This window comes from Dasypus novemcinctus, chromosome 11 (genome assembly GCF_030445035.2).
Source record: "Dasypus novemcinctus isolate mDasNov1 chromosome 11, mDasNov1.1.hap2, whole genome shotgun sequence".
Classification (NCBI taxonomy): domain Eukaryota; kingdom Metazoa; phylum Chordata; class Mammalia; order Cingulata; family Dasypodidae; genus Dasypus; species Dasypus novemcinctus.
The window spans coordinates 34,304,217-34,320,174 of record NC_080683.1 but is presented as its reverse complement, the minus strand read 5'-3'; the positions used below and the strand labels follow the sequence as shown (position 1 = coordinate 34,320,174).

The 15,958-nt window shown below is 35.3% G+C and overlaps 1 protein-coding gene across 7 annotated transcripts in view; it reads right to left on the bottom strand.

The window, feature by feature from the left end:
* Nucleotides 1–15,958, bottom strand: part of PHF3 (PHD finger protein 3) — a 95,253-nt gene that overhangs the window by 32,628 nt on the left and 46,667 nt on the right. For all 7 annotated transcript variants that reach the window (XM_058306934.2, XM_058306927.2, XM_058306929.2 and 4 more), the window contains 4 exons: nucleotides 11,742–12,051; nucleotides 3,731–3,914; nucleotides 729–879; nucleotides 493–649 (listed from right to left, as the gene is read on the bottom strand). In XM_058306934.2, the coding sequence (XP_058162917.1) occupies nucleotides 493–649; nucleotides 729–879; nucleotides 3,731–3,914; nucleotides 11,742–12,051 (802 nt within the window). The remainder of the gene's footprint in view (nucleotides 1–492; nucleotides 650–728; nucleotides 880–3,730; nucleotides 3,915–11,741; nucleotides 12,052–15,958) is intronic.

Below are 15,958 nucleotides of genomic sequence, written 5' to 3'. Positions count from 1 at the left end.
AACTATTTGAGCCACATCCACTTCCCAGTAAAAATGTTTTGAAACAGTTTTCTTTTTTTTTAATCTAAATTTCTTAAGAAAATTTATTTTCTTAAGCAGAACTCCATTTTCAGATTTAAATCAAAGGTAATAATATATTGTTATGAATTTTGGTTTAAGATAACTTTCTAAGAATATATATGAACAAAATTTTTAATAAACTGGATTAAACAAGAGGGCAGTAAAGAAAAGAGAATTACATAAATCAGTAAGATGTATTTAACTAGACCCATTTTCTAATGCTACTCACTACTACACAGAATTGGTAACTCAGGTCATTAACAAAGGACTTTATTAAAATTCTATTTCTAACTCAAGAGGCAATTCTACAGCCACATCCCAAGGAATAAATAATATATCCCCTTGTACTACAATTTCAGAATACACAATTTCCTGTGTATTCAGGGAAGTTTGAAGCATAAACATCCATACACATGAACAAAATGTACTTACATTGTTTTTAGGATCTTTCAGATTAAACATCAAACTTCTGTATTTGTTCTTATATTTAGCATCTGTGTCCCGAAAAAAAGAGAAAAGCTCTTTTTCAATTTTTGTGGCAACTTTTGCTGCCTTTTCCTCTGGCACCTTCAAATTTGAGTCTGTAAGTCTTAAAATTAGAACAATTAGATTATTTTTCAAACACATTAAGGACATATTGTTCAATCTCATATAATAATATGTGTTACCTTTTCATAAGAATGTCTTTGAGAGAATGTCTGACACTTTGTCTGATTTGATCTGCAGAAGGTTTGGAAGTAGAAGCAGCAGGTGGATGCACATTAGGCACTCCCCCTTTTTCAGCTTTCTTCTTTTTTATCTCTTGCTTTTCCTGAGCACCTAATTGTTTTTAAAAAGATATTTCTCCTTTTAAATTCATCATGTAAGAATATATACAAAATTGACTGATTAAAAGTCACTATGGAGAAATAGGATCAGAATCTATATTCCATATTAAAATATCTCCAACACTGAAATTCTAATTAAAATGAATAGTAATAAAAAAAAGTAGCCTTAAAGCTTTAAAGTACATATACGCTTCTCATTTTAAATAAATTTTCAGAGCTAGTTACTTTTCTGATACATGTATTAATTAATATTTGAAAAGCTATTTAGCAGTTAAGCACCTGCTTCCCACATGGGAGGTACCAGGTTTGGTCCCCAGAGCCTCCTAAAAGAAAAAACAAACAAGCAAGCAAACACAGGAAAAACAAAACAAAAAAAAACTAAGGGGAGCCAATGTGGCTCAGTGGTTGAGCACCAGCTGCCTACCTACAAGGGTCCAGGGTTCAATCCCTGGCCCCAATACCTTAAAAAAAAAAAAAAAAAAAAAGCTGTTTAGAAAATCTGATGAGAACCTATTAGCTGAGCAAATCTCCTTACTGCTATGCATAAAATTGATGAATCTCCTCTGATTTTTATTGTGCTTAATGAATGCTATGCTTTATAAATGATTCTTCATTCCATCACTAATTCTTGTGCATCTCCAAAATCTCAATATCAAACATTCCACTATTTCACCACTATCTCCTAGCATACAAGCTCATTTATTCTAGAATCTCCTCAATAATTCTTAAATTCTGTTGTTTTAACCATGATCATATCCTCACTTCTTCACATACCCAACCCAGACTGAACAGTCGAAAACTATTACCTCTTTCTGTGTACTTAACACCTCTAATTCTCTCCTCTTTAAAACATCTATACTGGCAAAAATACAACCCTAAAAGCCAACTTTCATCTTTCACCCAAAAAAAACTTAAAGCTGAAAGGGACTGAAGAAAAATAAGCATTGGTACTGACAGATCTCACTTTTAATTTATAACCACGAAATTCAAGAAGGTATGTCATCCCAATCACATTAATTTTATTAGTAAATTTATTCCAGCCATCTATTTCAGACTTTTTTCTCCTCTTTTCTCAAACCATCAATACCTCCTTTCCCAAATTCAATTTCAAATGATCCACTTCCTCACTTCTGTCACTGAGAAAAAAGAAAAATGTCAGCTAATCACACCTTCTATCACCAAGTCTAATAACCTATCTTCATCTGTCTTCCCTACCACCACAGTCTTCTCTTCTGTTACAATGGATGACCTATCCCTGTTCTATATCCCTAACACTTCCATGTGTCATGGATCCTAACCCTCCTTGTCTTTTCATGAATTTTAAACCTTAACTATCACCTCTCTCTCCTGATCAATTTCTCCCTCTACTGGATCATTCCCATCAGTCTTACAAACATATGATATTTCCTTAAAAAAAAAAATCATTTCACTCAACATCCACCTCTAGCTACCACACCATTTCTGATTCATTAAACAGCAAAACTCCTTCAAAGAGTCTACAATGAATACTTCTAGTTTCTCATCTTCCATTATTCTGTGAGCCATTACAAAAGGTTTTTGTTTCCACTGCTAAAATAAAGCCATCTATAGCCAAGGTCACCAATGATCTCCATTTTGATAAATCACAGATTTAACAATCTGTGTTCATCTTATTAGATACTTCTCATTACTTCAATTATACTTATGGTCCAAGCTACCATCATTTCTTTCACGGGAAATTTCAAGAGATTCTTAATTGGTCAACTTTTTCTCTTGCCCTCCTACAGGCCAATCTCTACAAAGCAACCAGAGCAATTTATCATTCCCTTGTGCAAGTTAAAATCTTTCATTACGATTGTGTATTTATTCTGTTCCATTGTTCTCGTCTTTGGATTCTCTATTATACACAGGTTGGATCCTCTCTTCTATCTTCCATAGTCACTTTCTCTTTTAACATTTTTTAAAACAATTTTCCATTTTATTTTGAATTTTTTTTCCAAGCCAAACTGTATCCAGCTCTATTAAAAATATTTTTCATAAACGATCATAGCAGACAATCATTACCAGTATACAACAACTTTCAAACTCCCTTCAATGGATTACAAAATCAGAAAGCCATTATAAAATCCAAGGAAGTCTTCATTTGATGCTCTGAACAAGGGAAGTTTAGAGTATAGGTTGACATTTTATATTTAGTATGTTGTTTAACAACTTTTCACAAGCCCACCTGACTTTCAGAAAATGAAATGAAAATGGCAGAATTATCAATGTCAAGAACACTGAAAATAAAATGTAAACTCTTTGCCATGGCAGAAAAGGTCCTATGTTATTTTCTCTGAACTCATTTACCACTCTATCCTTCATGCATTACCTTCTAATCACTCCACAACAAACTTCTTGCTCCTCAAATATTGTTTACTTCTACTTCAAGGATTCCAGAATCACTTTGTCCCCCACCCAATCCTTCTTCTCAAAAAATTTCTCATCCTTTAAAATCCCACCTCAAAAGTTACCTCCTCCATTTTAAGTAAAACAGATCCCACTCTTCCTCCTCCCTACAGTGACTCTATTTTATTTCCTCACTTCTATTCAGTGTCTAAATTCTCTGAAATGGCATATCATTTTCTTATGTCAACTTATTGTCTGTCTTTTCCCATAAATATTTAAGTGTTGTGAGGGCAGGCTCTTGAGATCCTAAGTTAGTGCTTCCCCAGAATTTAGAGCAATAATTTTTAATTCCAAGTAAGGTCAATCACATAAACTATTTTATTGCCATTAAAATGCTAAAAAAAAAAAAAAAACCCTATACTGATAGATTTTATATGACATATTAGGGATATAATAATTTCTATTAAGCTCACTACCTGGTTTTGAAGCTTTTTCACCTGTACAAATAACAGTTGTAGACTCTTTTGGCATTTTTTCACTTTTTTCTTCTGAGGATCTCCGAGGTAAAACTGGTTGTCCCATCTTTCGAAGAGGAGCTAGTTGCCATTTCTTTATTTCATTATCTCTACATTCTGATAAATTTTTGCCTTCACCTGATTCCTGGAAAATAATATTTAATTCATTAGACTGAAAATGACTAAACTAGAAAGCGGACCCAATGGATAAGGCATCCACCTACCACATGGGAGGTCCACGGTTCAAACCCCGGGCCTCCTTGACCCTTGTAGAGCTGGCCCATGCACAGTACTGATGCGCACAAGGAGTGCCGTGCCACGCAGGGGTGTCCCCCATATAGGCGAGCCCCACATGCAAGGAGTGCAACCCATAAGGACAGCCACCCAGCGCAAAAGAAAGTGCAGCCTGTCCAAGAATGGCGCCGCACACACAGAGAGCTGACACAACAAGATGACGCAACAAAAAGAAACACAGATTCCGGTGCTGCTGACAACAACAGAAGCAGACAAAGAACACACAGCCAAAAGACACAGAGAACAGACAACTGGGGTGGGGAGGGGGAGAAGGGAGATAAATAAATAAATAAATAAATCTTAAAAAAAAAAAGACTAAACTGTCTTTAAATATAAACCAAGCTTCAAGGTTATGTTGGAAAAAAAAAAAGTAAACCCAATTAACTTTAAAATCTATTATAAGAATACAATAAAAAATAAATAAAATTATTAAGATAACAAACATATTCCACTTTTTAGCCCAACAACTGTTTATTAAAGGATGTACAAAAATAATTCTCAATTATCTGCACAGAGCAGATTTGCCTTTTCATTCAAAATCTATTCATTAAGCACCTATTTTATGCAGAATACCTAATAGTCTATAAGGAGAAACAAAGGACATAGCATACTTTTTCTTGTGGAGAAATGGGTATATGTATTTATCACTACAATTCTAAAATATAAACGAAGTCACATTCCTCTATAATAAGTATATAAATCTTCAGTACACCTACTGGCAATTTTAACTTCCATAAGGTAAAATAAAACATTAGGGTACCTGCTACTCTGCTGATAATTATAAATGAGGAGCATGACTCCAGTTTTTGATGTTTGCTGACAGCTTTTAAGACTCACTCCAACCTCTTTCCAGTATCCCATACCTAGACGAGCTTGTAAGATAGCCTGAATTCTCGCTCCTTTGACATTGGAAGGAGATTCAAACCATATAAGCCATTAACCACATGAAACTGTCACTTGGGCGCTACCTCCCAACCACAATGAAAATCCAGATCAATCTCTTTTTCTTGTTCTCCAAAGCTATTTAGGACTTCCTTGAGAGGCCTGTTCTGCTCTCTCCAGAGATCTCCATTATTTAAGTAATAAATCTTTCATACTCTTTTAGTGCGTATGTGTGGCATGAGTTTTAATATTCCAACCACCAAATTTTGGGTGCGGGTCCATTTTCCTCTACAGGAGATCTTAACACTAATTATAAACTGGAACTCTGAGAGTCGTACAGGGAAAAACTAACCATATCATCCTGAAGTGTTTGAAAGATATGGAGAGGAACACTAGTTAGACGTAACAATCCTAGGTTATAAAAAGTTAGAGCACATTCAAAAAGTAAGAATGTGTTTCCCAAGACTAGGTAGGAAACTTCTAATTTTTTGTTTACTTGTTTACTTTCTATCTCCCTAACAAGACTTTCTTGAGTGCAGGAACATACAGGCATACCTTGTTTTGTTCCACTTAACTTTACTGTGCTTTGGAGATACTGTGTTTTAACAAATTAAAGATTTGTGGTGACCCAGCCTCGAGCAAGTCTATCAGCATAATTTATCCCAAAGTATGAACTTACTTTGTATGTCTGGGTCATATTTTCATAACTCTCCCAATATCTCAAGCTTTTTCATTATTATTACATCGAGACATCTGTAATAAGTGATTTTTGATGTTACCACTGTAATTGTTTTGGGGGCACCATGAACTGTGCACACATAAGACAGCCAACTTAACTGAGAAATATTCTGAGTGTTCCAATTTTTTTACCAACCAGCCATTGCCCCTTCTTTCTCCCTCTCCTTGGACCCCTATTCCCTGACACAACAATATTGAAATTAGGCCAATTAATAACCCTACAAGGGCTCTAAGTATTCAAGTGAAAGGAAGAGCTGCACATCTCTCACTTTAAATCAAAAGCTGAAAATGATTAAGCTTAGTGAGGAAAGCATATAGAAAGCCAAGATAGGCCAAAAAGGTTGTCCTCTTGCATCAAACAGCCAAGGTGAAGGCAAAGGAAAAGTTCAGAAAAAAAGATTCTTTTCAAAATATTACTAATCATTAACAATACACCTGGTGACCCAAGAGCTCTGATAAAGATGTACAAGATGAGAGAAGTTGATTCAGCTCAACTGACAGAGCGTCCACCTATCATATGGGAGGTCCAGGGTTCAAACCCAAGTCTTCCTGACCCATGTGGTGAGCTGGCCCACACATAGTGCTGATGCGCGCAAGGAGTGCCGTGCCACGCAGGGGTATCCTCCACATAGGGGAGCCCCATACATAAGGAGTGCACCCTATAAGAGAGCCACCCAGCTTGAAAAAAGCACAGCCTGCCCAGGAGTGGCACTGCACACACGGAGAGCTGATGCAGCACGATGATGAAACAAAGAGACACAGGCTGCCAGGGGCACTGACAAGAATGCAAGTGGACACAGGATAACACACAGCAAAAGGACACAGAGAGCAAACAACGGGGGGGGGGGGGGGGGGGGAAGGAGAGAAATAAAAAACAAAAAAAAAAGATGTACAAGATTAATGTTTTCACTCTCTCCAGCCCATGGATCAAGGCATAATTTCAACTTTCAAGTCTTATTATTTAAGAAATACATTTCATAAGGCTATAGCAGTCATTGATAGTGATTGCTCTGATAGATCTAGAAAAAGTAAACTGAAAATCTTCTGGAAGGGAATCACTATTCTAGATGCTATTAAGAACATCTGTGATTCCAACCCTCACGGATGGCTTTGAGAGGTTCAAGACTTAAACTGAGGAAGTAACTGCAGATGTGATGGAAATAGAAAGAGAACTAGAATTAGAAGTGGAAACTGAAGAAGTGGCTGAACTGCTGCAATCTCATGATAAAATGTGAACGGATGAGGACTTGCTTCTTATGGATGAGCAAAGAATGATTTCTTGAGAGGGAAGCGACTCCTGATGAAGATGCTGTGAACACTGTTGAAATGACAAGAAAGAACTTGGACTATTACATAAACCTAGTAAAGCAGTGGCAGGGTTTGAGGGCACTGACTTCAGTTTTGAAAGAAGTTCTACTATAAACTTCTATCAAACAGCATCATATGCTACAGAGAAATCTTTCATGAAAGGAAGAGCCAATCAATGCAGCAAACTTGATTATTGTCTCATTTTAAGAAATTGCCACTGCCACTCCAACCTTTAGCAACCACCACCCTGATTGCTCACCAACATTGAAGCAAGACCTTCCACCAGCAACAACTACTACTTGCTAAAGGCTCAAATAATGGTTAGCATTATTTAACAATAAAATAATTTTAAATTAAGGCATGTACATTTTGTTTTTAGATATGATGCTATTGCACACTTAACAAACTATAGTATACTGTAAACATATATACACTGGGAAACCAAAAAACTGGTTTGACTTGCTTTTTATCATATTTGCTTTACTGTGGTGGTCTGGAACTGAACCTGAAATATCTCCAAGGTACGCCTATATTTCAATTACGCTATATACCCAAGTCCAGTCCAATGCTTAGCATAGGATAGGAAACAATAAGTTCAAAATAAATTCCAGGGATAAGAATGACATTTGAAAAGTAGATTACACAAACTAAGATCAGGTAGGTACAAATAAGATTCAACAGTCCATCAAAAAGAAAAAAAAAGCAGTAATCACTTTGATGGAGTATGCATTTGCAAAATCAGTCTCACTTCATTTCATTTTCTGGCACAAGGTGCTAAACTGGTAGATAGAAGGCTTTCTCAAAAACATCAATAATGTTAATATTCTAACATTTATTTATCTTTTAGGAAAGATGGACAATACAATAAGCTATATTCCTAAATGGCCAAGAAACTGTATACAATTTTACAATAATTAGTGATAAATAGAAGCCTTCCCAAAAAAGGCTTGTTATAAATTTTTCTCAATAGGGCTCTCACATCTACATTATAAATTACTTTGGATTAAATCAACAGAATCTGATTTTCAAAAGTCTTGGTAGACTGGGAACAGATGTGGCTCAAGAGTTTGGGCTCCCTTCTATCATAGAGGAGGTTCAGGTTTAAATTCCCAGGGCCTCCTGGTAAAGGCAAGCTGGTCTGTGCGGCGAGCTGGCCCACGCAGGCGTGCTGCTCCGCACTACAAGCTGGGCTGAGCAGAAAACTGGCACAAGGCTGACGCAACAAAAAGAGATACAGAGGACAATACAACACAGCAGAACAGGGAGCTGAGGTGGCACAAGAGATTGAGCACCTCTCTCCCACTCCAGAAAGTCGCAGGATGGGTTCCTGGTGCCATCTAAAGAGAAGGTAAGCAGACACAGAAGAAAAGAAAGCAACAGACACAGAGAGCAGATCAGGGTGGGAGGGGATAGTGAGGAAATAAATAAACCTTTGAAAAAAAGACTTGGTAGACTGAAAATGTTAGCTGTCACAAGGATTTTGGCAAACTGGACTTAATCCAGAAGAGTTTTCATGTAAGGAGTATCCAAAAATATTGAATTTTTAAATAATGGAGATTTTAGAGAACACATGTTCATACTCGTCAATCTGAATTATCTTTGTTATCATGTTGTAGAGGAATTAGTTTTATTTCAGAGACTTGAGAAATCTAAAAAGTTAGGGATACAAAATTTCAGCTCAAACTGAAGATGTTTCTAACTGTTCAAGCTGCTTAGAAGTGAAGACATAGTCCTCTGCAATTATTTTCAAATAGAAGCTACATCATAACTTCTAAGAAATGGTACAGAGCATATTAATCAATCAGAATAGTTGGACTAAAAATTTTCCAAGTCTCCTTTCCACTATGAAATTCTTAAGTCTTTTGGATTATTATACTTGCCTATTCACATACATTTGTTGACAATGATTACAAAGACTGGTGCTTAGAAGGAAATACAATCTGGCTATATTCATAAGAAACACAAATTAGTGATTAGGTAATAAAAATACAAGAAAAAGGAAACCAGATAAAATGTTGTGTTCTTTAAACTTATCTCCTGTTAAAGACTAAATATCTTGAAATTTCTCTTTAGAAAACCCTTTTGAAAAGTAGCTAAAATATAAAACCAGTAGCTAAAATATAAAATATAAAACTGCCCATTTTTAAGAGTCCACATTTTAAGAGAAAATTTTAAAGGGTTCAAAACATATACTGGAACAAAAGCCAAAAGAATTAAGATTACTTTTCCTCGAGTTGATTTTTGTATAAGGTGTGAGTTGGTAATCCTCTTTCATTCTTTTACATATGGATATCCAGTTCTCCAGGCACCATTTGTTGAAGAGGTCATTCTTCCCCAGTTGAGAGGGTTTGGTGCCCTTGTCAAATATCACATGGCTGTATATATGAGGATCTATATCAGAACTCTCAATTCGGTTCCATTGGTCAGTATGTCTATCCTTTTGCCAATACCATGCCATTTTCACTACTGTAGCTTTGTAGTATGTTTTGGAGTCAGATAGTATGATTCCTCCAATTTCATTTTTCTTTTTCAATATGTCTTTGGCTATTCGGGGTCTCTTTCCTTTCCAAATAAATTTCATAGTTAGTTTCTCCAGTTCATTAAAGAATGCTGTGTTGATTTTTATTGGGATTGCATTGAATCTGTGTATCAGTTTTGGAAGGATAGACATCTTAATAATATTTAGTCTTCCATCCATGAACAGGGAATATTCTCCCATTTATTTAGGTCTTCTTTGATTTCCTTGAACAGTATTGTGCAGTTTTCTGTGTATAAGTCTTTTACATCTTTACTTAAATTTATTCCTAGATATTTCATTTTTTAATTTACTATTGTAAATGGTATTTGCTTCTTGATTTCCTCCTCAGATTGCTCATTATTGGTGTACAGAAATGCTACTGATTTTTGGAAATTGATCTTGTAACCTGCAACTTTACTGAACCCCAGGAATGAGCCTCCCTGGTGCCAAGGGATTACTACCAAGCACCAGCTGATGTTGTAACTAGAAAAAGACCTTGAATAAAAGGGTCAACTCAGACCAGGAGAATATCTCAGCCTACATGTAAAATCAAGAGTTAAAAACTGCTTTTTGACTTTGTATAAGAGGGGGAAATGGAAACGACAAATGGGTTTATATGGCTGTGAGTCTCCAAAAAAGAGTCGGGAGGTCATCAGAGGGATAATGCTTACGCATGCTGCAGCAGGGTACCAGAGACAGCCAAAGTAGATAGAAGCCCAGGTTCTCCTGAGAGGTACAGAGACCCACAGGTTCTACGGTCATGGCAGATGGCTCTGGAGTTCAGTGCCATGTCAGCTGGCCCTACTCTGGAGTTTGTGTTCCTGAATGTGATGGAGTTGGATTCAGATATGACCTTTCTACACATGCCTCTTCTGTTACTTTTACTGGACCTATGCTTGGTGTTGGGATTGGTGTATACTCAGGAGACCTGAATCTCTGGACTGTCCATATGACTGCCAGGCCTTGGGCCTCAGCAGACTTGCAACTTCTACCCTCTGGTTTACTGGACTTAACCCAGCCAGCTAACAGGGAGGTGAAGAAGGTCAACCACCACACCAGGGAGCCAAGAGTGCCTAAACTGCAAGCAGGAGAACTGCATCCATCATCCATGTGGAATCTAAGGTTCCTCTTGATGTAGAGGGGGACTGGACATAATAACCATCCCAGGGTCCACAGGAAGAAGGAATAGAATATGAATTAGAAAAGACTTACTGGTGTTCTGCTATGGAACTATTGTGATTAGTAATGGAAGAAATTGTAGCAGTGATGTGGAGAAAATAGCCACGGTAGCTACTGATAGTAGGGAGAGGGAAGAAGAGATATGATGTGAGGGCATTTTCAGGACTTGGAGTTGTCCTGGGTGGTGCTGCAGGGACAGATGCTGGACATTGTGTGTCCTGCCATGGCCCACTGGGTGGACTGGGGGAGACTGTAGACTACACTGTAGACCACTGTCAATGTGGTGCAGCAGTGCTCCAAAATGTATTCACCAGGTGCAGTGAATGTGCCACAATGATGGAAGAGGTTGTTGATGTAGGAGGAGTGGGGTGAGGGGGATAGAGAGTATATGGGGACCTCATATTTTTTTAATGTAACATTTAAAAGAAAATAAAGAAAAAAAACAAAGATTACTTTTCCTTACAGCAGGGGTTCTTAACCTTTTTTGTTCCATGGACCCCTATGCCAGTCAAGTGAAAACCATATACCCATTATTAAATCCACTCTATGTTGTACATTATTTAATTAATATATCACACCTGCACCAATATGTCCCTTCAAGAATGTTTTTTTGAATTTCAATGCAAGCTCACTTAAGAGCCTTAAGAACCCTGCCTTATAGAAAAAAAAAAATAACCCTTCATTTGAAAATAATAATGCCGAATGGGTTACAATTGGTAGGTATTTTAGACTGAAATCTTTTTAAAAAAACTTATAGGCAAGCACAACATATACTTAAGATCACAATATACACATATCCTACATACAGAAAACCCAAATAACTAACCTAGAAACAAAAAGTAACACAGGAGACCTGCATCTTCTGACAATATCACTACTTGCTTTCACCAGGATTGCCAAAGAATTTTACATAAAAATTAATTCACTTTCATGGAAAATAAATTCCAAAATGTACCCAGGGACACTGAAATCTAAAGAGAAATTTCAAACTTTTCAAGGTCAATACTAAGTTCTTAAATAACACAAAAAAAGAATGCTTTTACAAGAACTTACCCGTTTTAAAATTTTGACTTTGTGCTTCACTGTATCATCCATATATTTGGTTTTGTCATTTGTTGGTGTGTGCTTTGAGAATACAAGCTTTTCGCATTCCACTGTTTTATCTTCACTATGGATTTCAAATTTAGCTTGGTTTTCCAAAGTGTCTGGATCTAATGTCTCAGTCTTTTTATCTTCTTCAGCACAACATTTCACACACACATATTCTTTGTCTTCCTCTCCCATTTGCTGAGCTTGGGAGAGACTTAACCCAACACAATCACCATGAAACCAGTCGTCACATCTCCCACAGCCAACCATAAACCTGGAAAAAAAAAAAAAGGAACTTTTATTATTTAATACAGTTTAGAAGTCACTTTCAAAAGTGCACCTAAATACAACCTCCAATACTTGGTTTTGATATTTTGTATGTTTTCCAACTTTTACCCAGTTTTTAAGTTCAACATAAAGTTTTCAGAGAATATAAAAACTTTGAGGACTTCAAATATTCCCTCTGATATGAATAAGAAAATGCTGGTTAAAAAAAATGAACAAAAATGAAAATGGTAAAAAAAAATAAACAAACAAAACCCCACAAAAATGAAAATAAAGGACAACTTACTAAAGGCAGGATAACATTTCTCCATTGACAATGGTGGTAAGATTGTTCTCATATGACCAGACGATCCATCACAGTTATAGCCACATTATCATAGACTTAAAATCATACTCATAAAACAGAATTTTTAAATCCAATAAATCATTTTAAATGACTGAAAAAATTCAATAGCAATAAAAATAACTCAAAAATAAACTTTATGGAGCCTCTAAAAGTGTTTACTAATATTAATCACCTTAACCATACAACTATTCTTTAAGCTCAAAATACTCTGGTTCAGGCTGGCACACTGACTCAAATGAAAATATCTTTATGTACTTTGTAGTATGAAGAACCTCCTAGTGACCATGTGTTTTTACTTGTTTTCCTAATAAAATACAGGTCAATATAATTTATTTAACATGAAGATATATTGAGGTGGAATTTAAAAATTTTTATTGAATTAGTAAAGCCCTAATCGCCTTATAAAAATTTTCCCCTTACTGCATTTCACCTATGAAATAATTTCACTAATCGATAGCAATAATCCAGGGACATAAGATTTACAACTTTAAAAGGCTTGTTTTTCTAATTTAGAGTATCTGGAATTAATTTAGAATACAATGGCAAAGCAAACACATAAATGGCAATTTGAGTGAGAAATTAATTTTTCTATACTTTTCAACCCATTGTTAGGAAAACTGCAAAGCTCACTTAAAATGATGATTATCATTTTTCCTTCTTCAGATTCATGGTATGATTAAAGCTTACCATAGACGGGTTTAGGTATATCCTTAATGATTTAAAGGAGACTTTGTGGTTCTGATTTTGATATGGCATAGTGACACCAATGGGTACCATCAAAACTTCTTTTAAAAGTCCAAAAGGAAGGATGCGAAAAACACTGAAGACACTGCCAACTCTGCTAAAATAGCCTAAGGGTCTGTTTTACTTTCAGAAATATTAGAAGACTGTTTTATCCTTAAAGGATGTCTTGAAGACAACATAATAAATACTTAATTCCTCAATCACAGTACTTTCTACTCTTGATCCTGTGACTTTCTAATGTGCACCAATCTAGTACTGTGCATTACAGCCCTGACTTCGTATCTGTAATCCACCATTCCTTACTCCCATTGGTGATGCCTGTGCTAGCTTTATAAGACCTCATCTCCCCAATGATTCATTTGGTTTGGGGGGAGGGGGAGAGAAGGGGAAAAAAACCTCATACTTTATGTCCAAAAATATGTATGTTTTGGATTTATAAGCCTAATAAAACTTTCAAAATTATAGTATTTGTTTGCAAGATAGGAATGGTTTCTCAAGTTTGGGGAGATTTTTGATGGGTCCGATGAGGTTTCAATGATACAGATCTTCCAGCCAATGGAAAAAAAATCAAAGGTTAATCCACATGTTTAAAAGTTCTTCCATTTCAGATCACAAGAAGTATTATTTCTTGAAAGCACTGAAAAATCTGAATGTCTTGGAAATATTGAAGGAAAGCTAACAGTGATTTCCCTTTACCTACACTATCAAAACTACATTACCAATTTCTTCAAACCAAGTCCAAAACAGTTTCAATAAGGCACTACTTAATTAAAAATCTACACTTTGCTTTTACCCCAAATTCAAATCTAAATGTTAAATTATAAAACACGTCTTAAGGACTTTTCAAGTTTTTATTTTATTTGACCAAGGAAGAGTGGCTTTATGATCATGAAACTTATCAAGTAATTATTTCATCAGGCCTTATTTCAAGGTTATTCAGGAAATATCTCAAACTTGAAAGGCTCTGAAAAGAAAATCTCTACTGCAATCTAGATTTACCTCAACGTTTTATGTTGAGATAAAAGTTAAATAAAATTTTGAGAATCAAGAAAAAAAAATGAAATTATCTAAAAATTAACAGTACAAACATTTATCATTTTAAAAGGCCTAAAACTTAGAAGTACTATGGATTTTATAATCCATGTTTTTTTTAAAAAAGATGGCCCATCACAAAAAGAGAATGGATTTTCCTCGCTCTTCAAGTTATTTCTTATACTTTAAAAACATATGGACCACACAGCTAACAGAATTACAGTACCATTTTCTGCCATGACCTGGAAGTTTTGAGTACTAATAGGCAAAATCATGTAAAGACAAGACAATGGAGCATCTGAATGTTAAGTCTTAACAATTTAGGTTGCATACAGTTTTACTTTGGGCCAGCAAAAATCCGTTACCTGGAAGAGTTCTGCAATATTATCTTCTCTTAGTGTTACAGATTTATATACAAAATATAAAATAAAAATAAAAACTAAACAAGACCTAATATAAAACCATCAAAAACTAATTTGAGATTCTAGTCTTGTTAACTGCATAAACCAAAAATCATTAGAAATTTTATTTTCTTCAAAGTAAACTAGAAACCACATTGAAAACTTTTTTTTTTTTTTTTTTTTTTTTTTAAGCAAATCCAGGTCACAAACTCATGTTATGGACTAATACTGTATTATTACAAAATGGACCTTCGGTTGTTTTCGTCAAGTGACAGTAAGGCCCATGTTATGATTAATATGTAAATACTAACACTTTTCTGAAACGACTCTATTCCACATAATCTTTTTAATGTTACTAACAATCCAATCCATAGAGAAAATTACTTGTCTGTAGAACTCCTAAAATCCTGAGAAAACCCAGAATCACTTAGACAATTTTCTTCTCAGAAGAGGGATTCTTGTTTGAAGTTATGAATCATTTGGTTGGAAAGATTTTTGTTTGATTTGTTAATTTTATCGAATATGCTAATCGGGCCAAGAAATTATATGCAAACCAGAAATACAAGGGTCTTTTGGAGAGGTAGGGAAATCATAGAAACTCTAAGTTATATAATAAAAGACTAAGGTCTCTTCCTTCCAAATACGAATGGGCATATGTTTTAAAAATCTCAAAGATTACATTCATTAAAAAAAAGGACTTAATATTAAAGTCTGGTTTTAAAAATAATATGCATACCTTTCTTGTAATACTGAACCAGGAAAATAAACAAGCGAAACAACATAATGTGTAAGCTGTGAATCAATACCTACTATCTTTAGTGATATGTACGAGCTATCTATAGTTAAACACATGTGGCCATGCAATAAATAAATCTCTACTACTAAATATAATTTCTAATTGGAAGCTCACACAGGAAGCCAACTTCAGTTACAACACATGTAAAACACTGATGAGTTAAAGTATTCTGTTTACAGAAGCAAAGTCGTCACAACTGCTATGTGGCATTAACAAACAGCCTGCAATGTGGCTACTTACTTGCATGCAAAGAGGATGAAAATTGTTTCCATATATGTCCTCCCTAATAAACTCACATTCTTACACATGGATTAAAAAGGAAAATTACATGCTGTGTGAAAAGTGAATTTTTTGAAGTTTACTGGATGTACAAAAGGACAGTATATCAGAGGTACTGAAGGTCAGTTAACATGCAAAGAAAAAACAATTACTTAGGCTTCTTTATTCACAAAATTAATCTGAAATGTTACTTTCAAAATAAATAGTTTCCAATGAAATATTACCCAGGCCAATTCACACAGGGGAACTCATTATCCCTATACACCAAACATTCTAGGTTATTTTTCAGGACTGGGGC